At 53.4% G+C, this 10,967-nt stretch overlaps 1 protein-coding gene across 1 annotated transcript; it reads right to left on the minus strand.

The window, feature by feature from the left end:
- Nucleotides 1–1,446: 1,446 nt before the first annotated feature.
- KRT71 (keratin 71) lies at nt 1,447–10,967 on the minus strand. The gene is given in 9 exon segments (NM_001195239.1): nt 1,447–2,282; nt 3,166–3,200; nt 3,783–4,003; nt 5,376–5,501; nt 5,703–5,867; nt 6,237–6,332; nt 6,857–6,917; nt 7,605–7,819; nt 10,524–10,967. Coding segments are annotated over 9 exon segments (1,575 nt in total). The 3' UTR covers nt 1,447–2,070.

Below are 10,967 nucleotides of genomic sequence, written 5' to 3' on the forward strand. Positions count from 1 at the left end.
CTCCTGCAGGAAGCTCCTCTCAGCCTACAGCACCTTGATCTGCTGCTTTAGAAAATGAACTCAAAACCTAGGATAACTCTGCCCACCTGGGAGACCCCCATGAGCCATAGGGCACAAAGGGATATGGGAGAGTTCTTCACTTCCTTTCCAAATCTGGATGAGAAACCAGCAGGATCTAGAGAAGCAGCCTCCATCGCCCCCGCCGCCCCGGCCCCATTTGAGAATCTAGAATTCTTCTAAGCCTCTCAGCTGGAAAGGTCTTTCTGCTATCCCAGAACCTCAGTGCTCACTGCTGCAAAGGTAGCAGAGGCAGCAGGTGTATGTGGATCCTTTGCTGAAGGACAGTTCTGAAAGACAGTGTCTCTACCCAGTTCTGAAAACACACACACACACACACACACACACACACACACAGGCTTCACCATGTTGACCAGTGAAGCAAACTTGCTGCTGAGTCTTGATCTGTTCATCCTCCTCCACCCACATGGTGGTGTTGACTTCCAAGTTGAGAGAGGTGAGAGGCTGAAGCTGATGGCCACCTCCTGGGTAACAGGGGTTTGAGGCTGGCCCTGGTGGCCTTGGGCTAAGCCCCAACCACTACTCTAAAGTTCTGTCTGCCAACCCAGCCCATTTATCCCTTTCTCCAATCCCTCTACCTCCAATTTTGTAAGCTCTTCAAGCCCCCAAGGACTTCCTGACTGAGGTTTGGCAGCTCATGCTTGTCGCTGGGGGTGGGGGGTCTGTCTGTCTCCCTTACACCTCTCCTCACCCCAGGGTAGACAGCCATCTGGGCGGGAGCCAACTGTACAGTCACTAAAATTTATAGCCTACCCTGACCCCCAACTCACTTCTCCCAAGTCCAGCCTCAGGCTCCAAAAACTTGTTCCCCATTTGGACATCCTACAGGCCCCAAGTGTGGGGTCCCCATAAACTCCACCCTTTCTGAGCGACCCCTCTCCCAAAAGGCCAGGCCTCTGAGCAACGAGGAAAGAGTTGAACAGATACAGACACCTGCCTGCCAAACCCCCACCTTCCCTCTAGGAAAGAACCAGTTCTTAGATGGAGGCCAGGGTCCCAGTCGGGAGCAGGACCATGTCTGTCAGTAGACACAGGTAATTCTTTTGTTGAAAGCCACAAACCACACTGCACACACCCCCTTCCTCTATTCTTCCTTTCTTCTCTCCCTCTTTTTCTCCCTCCCTCCTCCCAAAGTCAGCCCATGCTTCATTCCCCTGCAGCTCCAACACTGCCCAGCCCCTGGGCCACGTGTGCTCTGAGAGCTCCTTTTCCTGCTCCGCAGAAAAAATTAACATAGAACTGTGGGCTGCACAGGTCATATGCAGTGTGTACTGTGTGTGTCTGTGTGTGCCTGTGTGGTGCCTGCTCCAGTGAGTACCCAAGGAACTGAGTATGTGCACACACCTTGACTACTCAGACACCAAGCCATTAGATTGTGCTGTTTATTGACGATGCGATAGGAGGGTTCTAAGAAGAAAGGGGATGCAGAGGGCCTCCTCTTCTCTGCTTCTGGACACAGGAGAGTGAAGAGAGATGCTGAGTTGTACTGGGTCCCACTCAGAGTGAGCCATGAGATGGAGCCAAGGTGGGGTGGGGACTGGCTTCTCTTGGTTGTTGTCCTTCAGTCCTCCTTGTCTTGAACACAGAACCAGCCACTAGCCTAGGCAGGAGCTGGGACAAAGGCCCCAGTGTGAGAGCTGGGGCTCGGTGTGAGCCCCAGGGAGCCAGACAGAGTATTTAGCGACTGAGCTGGAAGCTGTTGTAGAGGACAGAAGTCTGGGAGCCTGGAGCCGAGCTGATGGCATAGGTGGGGGACCTCAGCCAAGGAAAGTAGTGCCAGGCATATGCCAGGAGGAATTTCCCCAGGTTTAGTCATCCACACCTGTCCAGGCTCAGGAAGACACAGGCTGGGAGAAGTGGGTGGCCAAGGCCAGCCCTGGAGGTACGAGAGCAGGGCTGGGTAGAGAAGGGGCTGCTGGTGGGCTGGGGAAGAGCGTGTGTGGGAGACAGCTGGGGATCCACGGGTGGCAGGAGGGCATCGGACGGCCCTCTCTACCTGCTGGCTTTCTTGGAGGATGCGCTCTGGCTGGAGCCCTTCCCCAGGGTATCCTTGTAGTCGCTGGTGCTGCCCCGGCTCCTGCCCTCCCCACCGCGGACGCTGCACACGCCCGAGATGCAGCTGCTGCTGTTGGCCACGTAGCCGCCGCTGACAGAGCTGGGCCGGAGGCCATAGCCACTGCTGCCGCTGGTGCTGCTGATGATGGCTGCAGAGGGAGAGCAGGGTCAGCTCCCCTCAGGGGGCAGGACCAGAAGAGGTTACCCTTCCCTGGGACAGAGGGGCCTCTTGGGACGATGGGTTAGGTGAGGGCTTTGGTTATAGCCACATGCAGTTTGGATAAGGAGGAAGCAGTCCTGGGCTGGGATCCAGGAGACCTGATTGCTGGCCATGCCTCTGCCATCTGGCTGTTTGGGCTGTTGGGGCTGTAACCCCAACCCAGGGAAAATACCCCAAAGACAGCTTCCCCCATGTCCTTCCCTTGCCTTGTGCAGCTTAGACTGGCTGATTCTTAACTCCCAGAGGCCCATCCCTTTGGTACCAGCACACCCACCTATGTTCTGGATATAACCCCCCTTTCTATTAGCCTTTTTGCTCAACTTCCCAGCCTCCAACCTCTGCCTCTGGCTAGCTGTCCCACAGATGGCATCTTTTGGAAGCTCTGGTTTAATTCTTAGTCCTACTGAGAAATCCAGAGATCCAATACTGTCAGCTTGCTTAGCCTCAGAGGTTCCCCCTTCCCTGATCCCCTCAGCCCCTTCAATTTCCCCAGCCCAGGGCTGGCCACAACTTGCAGCTCTGGTGTCCCGGGCCTCACACACACTCATCCTTTGTTTCCCCTTCCCTATAGCGATAGCCGTCCTAGCTGCCATCCCCTGGGAACGGGGAGACAGAGGGATAAGGAGGAAGCAGTCCTGGGCTGGGAGCCAGGAGACCTGATTGCTGGCCATGCCTCTGCCATCTGGCTGTTTGATTTCAAGGTTTTTTGCTCTCTGATCCTTAGGTGCTTATGTATGCACACAGTGGGGGGACTAAGGCCCTTTCTGGTCTGCAGATTCTACAGCTTTAGGTCCAAGCATACAAGTACTTACAGATGCTGACAGGGGAGGGAAATTCTCCTGACATCCTGTTAGGGAGAGAAATAAAATAAGACCAAGCAGCCATCCAACCCACAATCTATTGACCTCAAAGCCAGTGTCCCCAACAGCCTGATGTGGGTTTCTGAACCCAGTGGGCACCTGTGGAAATTCCATGGCTTCTTTGGAACAAGCAGAGCTTGGAAAGCTCTGGGCGCTGCCCCTGAATCTTTGGGATAACCGGGCAACGACCCAAGTCAAACTGCAGTTGGCACAAGGTGCACACGTAGGTTGTCATGCACACTTCCCAAGGTCAGGCCCAGGCACTGAGTCTTTCCTGTCTGCTGAGAACAGTGGGGAAATGGGAATGGCTGCCCTGGGACATCTCTGACAAGTTCATCTAATACCTGGACAGATACGGAAAGTGGAACTAGACGGTCTAACTTAGTAATGGGTTTGGGTTCTGGGGTTTTTGGTTTTGGTTTTGGTTTTGGTTGGGGAGCTGGGTGTTATGCTAAGTACACCAGGCTCGAAGGAGCTAATCCCTGAAGCACAGCGCCTGGCATGAAGTGAGCGCTCAAGCCAGGGCAAATCCCCGGGGCTCTCCTGCCATAGCACCCACACACACACACCTGCATTCCTCGCTCTCCAGAAGCTTGCGGTAGGTGGCGATCTCCATGTCCAGGGCCAGCTTCAGGCTCATGAGCTCCTGGTACTCCCGCAGCATCCGGGCCAGCTCCTCCTTGGCCTGGTGCAGGGCGGACTCCAGCTCGTCCAGCTTGGCCCGGGCGTCCTTCAGGGCACTGTCGCCCCGCTGCTCGGCATCGGCGATGGCCGTCTCCAGGTTGGAAGCCTAAACAGGGAGTTGGAGAAGTTCAAAAACTGGAAGGGGTAATTCGAGTCATCCAAATCCAAATCTCACTAGCGCTTGCTGATTCCCGGGCAGGGATGCCCACCTCCACCCTTCACACCTCCCATTCCTCTTCTAGGCCGGGGCACTTCCTGGAGCTGGCTATTTCCACTCGTGTTTAGGCATTGGTAGTGATGAAAAATAGCACGTCCTGCCCTCCTGCGATCGTGGCCAATTCAGTACCACGTCAGTTCATCGCAAAGACATTTACTTGGCCACCCATGTGCCAAGGATACAAAATGAATAAGAATGTGATTGGCTTTCTGCTCTGGAACTGTTTAAAGTCTGGGAGGAGAGACCATTGGAATATGGTGTTGTAGATACAATGATAGTGGCCACCCAGGGGCATAGGACCACCGACAAGGAGTGCAGGGAAGTAGATTTCCCAGAACCAACTATTATTTCCCAAGTGCTTACCATACGTCTGGTACTGCACTCAGCCCTTTATATGCATTTTATGTACCTAAGCCCATGTAGTCCTGTGCAGAAGGGATAATGAACTTGTCCCACATCACAGAGTCACTAAGTGTTAGAGCCCAGGGGGAGATGGAAAGATCACTAGACTAGGAGCCACAGTTGATTCCGATCACAGCTCTGCCACTTGCCAGCTTGCAACCCTCTTAACTTCTCTGAGCCTCAGTCTCATCTGCAACAATGGGTAACGCTTGCCTCATAGAGTCTTTGGGACGATTCAGTCTGATAAAATGATAGGAGCTGCTGCTATTGATATTATACAAATGCATCTTGTCTTCTCACCTTAAAGCCGAGACTGCAGCCTATATTCCTGGGAGTGGTTCCAAGCAAGGCCTTAATAAAGCACTTTAATGGGTGCTGTCTGAGCCCACTTATCGATCATTTAATCCAAAAATGTTTATTAAGCTTCTGCTATGTGCCAGGCACTATGCTCCATGCTGGGAAAACAATGGGGAACAAAGCAGCCAGCTCCCTGCCTTCTTCCAGTCTAGTGGAAGACGGGACAGGCTGGTATCAAGCAATTGTCAAAGAGTGACAAGACAAGAGAAGTGCAGGTGCCGGCAGAGCATGTGACTAGGAAAGAGGGAACAGGGGTGTGGGCCTAGTCCATTCTGGAGAATGACAGTAGGCTTCCTGTGGGAGAGGCTTCGAGGCAGAGGTCCTTGGGGTGAGTAGGAGATGAGATGCCTCAGGGATGTCTGCTCTAAGTACTCAAGACAGTGACCTCACTGTCTCCTTTCTTCTCGTGGGCAGAGATTTGGGAGGCTGATATCCTTGGCCAACTCATCCCCCCTTCAATTTTGCCCTCCTGCCCTGGGCCATCAGTAGCCGGTCCCCTCACCTGCTTCTTCACATTCTCAATCTCTGAGCGGATTCTCTGGATGAGCCGGGTGAGCTCCGAGATTTCGTTCTTGGTGTTTTTGAGGTCATCCCCATGCCGGCCAGCTGCCAGCTGCAGCTCCTGGAACTGGGGACCCCAAAGTACAGAGCCATAGGTAAGCATGATGCAGTGTGTCATGGGAGTACAGGATGTCTGGGATTGGTGATGTCATGGGGGAAGGGCATGTTGGACACTTAACTGGACATGGTCGCTGTTCTGGGAGTGTTCAGGCCCAGCCCTCATGCCTGCTGGAGTTGCCCTCCCTGGTCCTGCCTCAGCCCAGCTCACCTTGGTCTGGTACAGGGCCTCAGCCTCAGCCTTGCTCTTCAAGGCGATCTCTTCATACTGGGCGCGGACCTCGTCAATGATGCTGTCCAAGTTCAGGTCCCGGTTGTTATCCATGGACAGGATGACGGACATGTCGCTGATGTGGGACTGGATCTGAGCGATCTCCTACATGGGAAACAGGGCTGGTCTCAGAACTTGACTATAGGAGGCCAACACCACCCCTCACCCACCGCCCCCAAGCAAGGTTAGCAAATCCAGGAGATGCTAACTTAGAGGCTCTGAACCAAGGCTGTTGCTCCCTGGGCAAAGTGAGCTCCCTTCAGGCCCCAGACAGACTCCCACCACCATGAAGCCAGGACCTGGACTATTTCCTTCCCACCCAGAGGGTGCAGATTAAGAGCTTCTTGGGGCTAAAATGGGAGATGAATGGCCAACCAGGGGGCCTCCCTGAGAGAGGGGAGCCTCCTCCAGCCCCCAGAACAGAGTTTTACCCGCTGGCTGCCCTCAGAGGGGTGGGTGGAGAGACAGACTTACGGCTTCATAGAGGCACTTGAAAAACTTGATCTCCTGATCCATGGAGTCCACCTTGGCCTGGAGCTCCTCCTTATTGGCGTAAGCTGCATCCACGTCCTGAAAGATGCCCCCACCATCCCTCGGTCACTACCAAGAAGAAAACACCAACCCCAGCCTGGGTGCCCTGCACATGGAAATAGCTTCCCTCTTCTCTCTGAGAGGCTCATGGGAAAGGACAGGAACGAACAGAAGGGCCAGTCTTGCCCCATTCTGAGAATCTATGTTCTCAGCAGGAATGGGGTTCCCCTCTGAAGAAGAGAGCCCCAGCCAGACAGCTGGAACCCCAGCCATCAGTCATCCTTCTGATGTCTGAGTCAAGCCCTGTGGTCTCTGGGGAGCCCCCGTGTGTCATCCTCTGTTGTTCTTTGCTGTGGACAAACCCTGTCCACGTGAAACACTCAGGAAGGCCATTATTGTCTCTGCCTTTTCATTCCCTCTCTGGGTAGTCCATTGTGGTTTTCCCTGGCTCCTCTCATTATTTTGCAATTGCCTCTCTTTCACTGAGAGCAGCGCACACTGGTAGGCTCAGCCTTCCCTGGTCCCAGGCCAGCCCCGGACTCAAGGCCTGCCTTCCCCCTCACCTTCTTGAGCAGCACAAACTCGTTCTCTGCAGCTGTCCGCCTGTTGATTTCTTCCTCATACCTGCAGGAAAGCCAGGGCTCAGCCGGTCAATGCGTCTCACTTAGAACCCTCTCACCGAGAACCCTCATCCCTCAAGGAAGACTCTGAACAAGAGGCAGTGTGCCCATTTGAGGGGACAGATGCTAATGGGCCGCAGAGTATTGGGCTGCTGGGGCTGCCAGGCAAGGGAGGCTTCCTGGAGGAGGGGACACGGTAACCAAGTTTGAAAAAAGGAGATTGTTGAAGATGTAGGTACAAAAGTGAGGGAGGAACACGTGGAGCAAATGTTCTGTGAGAAATCTCAGAGGGAGCAAGGAGCAAATTTGAAATATTGAATCAAGCCTTTCAAATGAATGGCGGTGTTTCCTTAGTTACTCCTCTTGGCCATTCGGGGAGGTGGATGGATGTAAGTCCCCTTTACCAGTGAAGACCCAGGAGCTCTGAGTGGCTTACCCAAGGTTTCCCTCACCCAACCAGACATACTCCTTTGACCACCGTCCAGCTACCTGGACATCTGTCCTATGTGCCAGATCAGAGGCTGGAGAATCAAGTTCCAGAGTTCTGTGGGAGTAATTCTGCCTGGTATGACAAGGAACATTGCCCTTCACCTACAACACCTTTCAGCTGGGGTAGCTGCCACTCCTGCAGAGGGAGCTCAAAGGGAAAAGGGCAGCTGTCCAGCTGCAGCAAGATCCCTTCCCCACTCACTTCTTCTTGTAGTCCTCCACCACGTCCCGCACGCTACGCAGCTCCGAGTCCAGCCGCACCCTGTCCCCAGACAGTGTCTCCAGCTGCTTCCGCAGGTTGCTGATGTAGCCCTCGAGGATGGGCTCCAGGTTGTTCTTGCAGTTGTTCAGGTCCAGCTGCTGTAGCAGCTCCCACTTGGTCTCCAGCACCTGGTTCTGCTGCTCCAGGAACCGCACCTGGGACCCAAAGGACAGAAACTGTTGAGCCCCCCGTGGAAACAGTCACACCTGTCTTTCACAAGGCACTGTGCAAAGCACTCTGCCTGCATTTTCTCCTTTTCTCCTCATGACAGCTGCATGAGGTGGGCAAATCATGAACCCCACTTAATGGAGAGGAAACTGAGCCATAGAGAATTTAGCCTCTTTCCAAGGTCCAATGGTTTGATAAGTGAGGGAGCCCAGACATGTGTCCCTGTAACTCATGCACCCAGTCGCTCAGAACCCACTATGGCCAAACCGACTCAGGGCAGGTGTGTGCCTAAAAAATACTAGGACAGAGTCAGGCTGGGTCCATCTTTGGAAAGCTTGACCTTGCTGAAGATGGGAGTCTGTCCTTCATTTTATAACATGTCAAGTTCAACAAGGCTCAAAGGGCTTCCAGGTAATCTAAATATCTGCATCCGGCTCCAGCTCCTTCATTGCCCATGTCCTCCTCCCTCAGCCCTAGTTCTGCCCCTCAGAACCATCTTCCACAGGGCAAAAATGGCACGTGGGGCATGATGGGCAGTACTCCCCATGCCACTGTGGATTCGCTGGGCCAGGAAACTGACCAGAGGGAGGGGATCTACTTATTGCTCGCTTGTGTGGTTTGGGGCGGTACAATTTTTTAAATGTGACTTAATCCACATGAGCACAGCCAGTGTCTAAATAAGATTGTGTTCCTTATCGTCATAAACACAGGACCTCAGAAAACCATCAGGGATTCAGCGTTGAGATGAGATCAGCCACCAAACTGCTTGCCCCCAGCAGATTATCCAGTCTTGCTTTGGTTTAACCAATCCTGACTCTTTCATGTAAATTCTTAAGACTAAGCATTAACCACAGAGTAAAGCCTACACCCAGGACACCACAATTCACATCCGGACCGCACACTGGCTAATCGGGACCACTGATAAGATATACCCGTATTTTCTGGCTCCCTGGGGTTAGGGCACTGTGCTCCTCTGGACACTGAAGTTATTTGGAAACTGTCCAGGCCTTTGAGCTGGCTTCTCCCTCACTTCAGACAAACACCTTTGTTCAGAGGTGACCGTCTTCATGAAGAAGGTGACTCTTCTTTCCATGTCTCCAGACTTTGCCCCTTAATGGGGTTTGACCAGCCCAGCCAAAGGTCAGTCCACTCCCATGTGACCCCCAAACCCTAAACTTCAGAGCCCTTTGATCTTCCAAATGTGAAATGGTTTGGAGGAATAAAGAGCCACAGAGACAGTGCTGGCCCCTGAGGTGAGCAAGGGATCCTCTGAGCAGGCGTCTAGAGCTGGGGGACGGGAGTAGGCTCTGATGGCCACTGACCATTTCAACCATAGGCTTTGTTCTGGGCTGACCCGTCCTTGGTGCCTAACTGCCACATAGCCAGTGTAGCCCCCCATCCCCAGTACAGTCTCACTTTCCTTCCTTCCCATCCCCACCCCAGATGCCAAACCCTGGCATGGCATTTATCTCCATGCTTTTGCTGACTCATACAATGGGAGTAATAATTGTTCATCTACCAAAAGTCAGGGGCTTATCTGGACTGCATGATGCCTTGAAGCCTATTCCAGACCTGTGGTTCCTCCTCTTCTCAACACCCCTCCCTGATCTCTCTGAAGATAAAAATGATAGTAACAATAACCACCATTTGGGAGTACGTGTGCGGCACTGTGCCAAGATCTTCACAAGCATTTTCTTTTATAAACCTGGCGACAAACCCCGAGAAGTAGGCTATTATCTGCATTGCAAAGATGACATAGAGGCAGAGATAAATAACTCTCTACATGGCTGGCTCTGTGGCTGGCTTAGCCAAGACACAGCTGGAAAGTGATGGGGCCGGAGTGGAAGCCAGGTCTGACCTCAGAGCAGTGTGGAGACATCTTTCCCACTGCACTCTTCTGCCTCTGGCTCTCCTTAGCCAACTAAAAAAAAAAAATTCCCATGGCCGAGCCACCCGGGAATGACCACACTCTGATGCTTCTGATCCATCAGTCAAATGACTAGTGGAGGAGATCTGCTCGCAATGGATGGGAAAAACACAAGCTTTCCTGGTTGCTCTGGGGCAGATTCCCTCTCACTGGCTTTCCCCACACACAGCCTGCATGGACCCCAGGCTTAGCAATGGCACCAAGCCGACCCTTGAGTAAGAAGCAAGGATCTTCCCTTTGGAGCTCCTGCCAGTACCCCCCCATAAGGCTCTGCCAGCAGAGACAGACCTACCTCTGTCTTCTCTTAGGAAAGATTATGCAAGGAACCTTAAACAAGTCACCCTGATGAAAGAAAACACCTGTTTTGGGCCTCCTCATAGCTAACCTGAGGAGAATCAGTCTGGAGACATGGAAAGAGTCACCTTCTTCATGAAGACGGTCACCTCTGAACAAAGGTGGTTTGTCTAAAGTGAGGGAGAAGCCAGCTCAAAGGCCTGGACAGTTTCCAAATAACTTCAGTGTCCAGAGGAGCACAGTCCCCTAACCCCAGGGAGCCATAAAATACGGGTATATCTTATCAGTGGTCCCTATTAGCCAGTGTGTGGTCCGGATGTGAATTGTGGTGTCCCGGGTGTAGGCTTTACTCTGTGGTTAATGCTTAGTCTTAAGAATTTACATGAAAGAGTCAGGATTGGTTAAGCCAGAGAAGCCCTTCTCTGTAACAAAAGCTCATGTTCTAAGAAGAGAAGAGAAGTTAGACCCACCTTGTCGATGAAGGAGGCGAACTTGTTGTTCAGAGCCTTGATCTGCTCCCGCTCTTGGGCGCGCACTTTCTGGATCTCAGGGTCCAGCTCCACGTTGAGGGGGGCCAGGAGGCTCTCGTTGACAGTGACCTGATGGATGCCTCCAGGTGGGCACACAGTTGGACACACGGGCCCCAGGGCCACACTGCCAAACATGCTGCCAGCAAAGCCACTGGCCCGGCCCCGGCCAAATCCGTAACCACTCTTCCCGCTGCCGCTGGCCATGTTGAGGGAGATGTTCCGGATGCCCCCCAGGCTGTAGAGGCTCCGGCTTCCGAAGCCCCCGCTGAGCCCTTTGCCCCCTGCCCGGTAGGAGGACGAGCTGCCACCTGAGAGCACTGCTGAGCAGCCGCTGAAGCCCCCCTTGGCGGCAGCCCCCGACTTGCAGGTGAACTGGCGGTTCAT

Source organism: Felis catus, chromosome B4 (genome assembly GCF_018350175.1).
Source record: "Felis catus isolate Fca126 chromosome B4, F.catus_Fca126_mat1.0, whole genome shotgun sequence".
Classification (NCBI taxonomy): Eukaryota; Metazoa; Chordata; class Mammalia; order Carnivora; family Felidae; genus Felis; species Felis catus.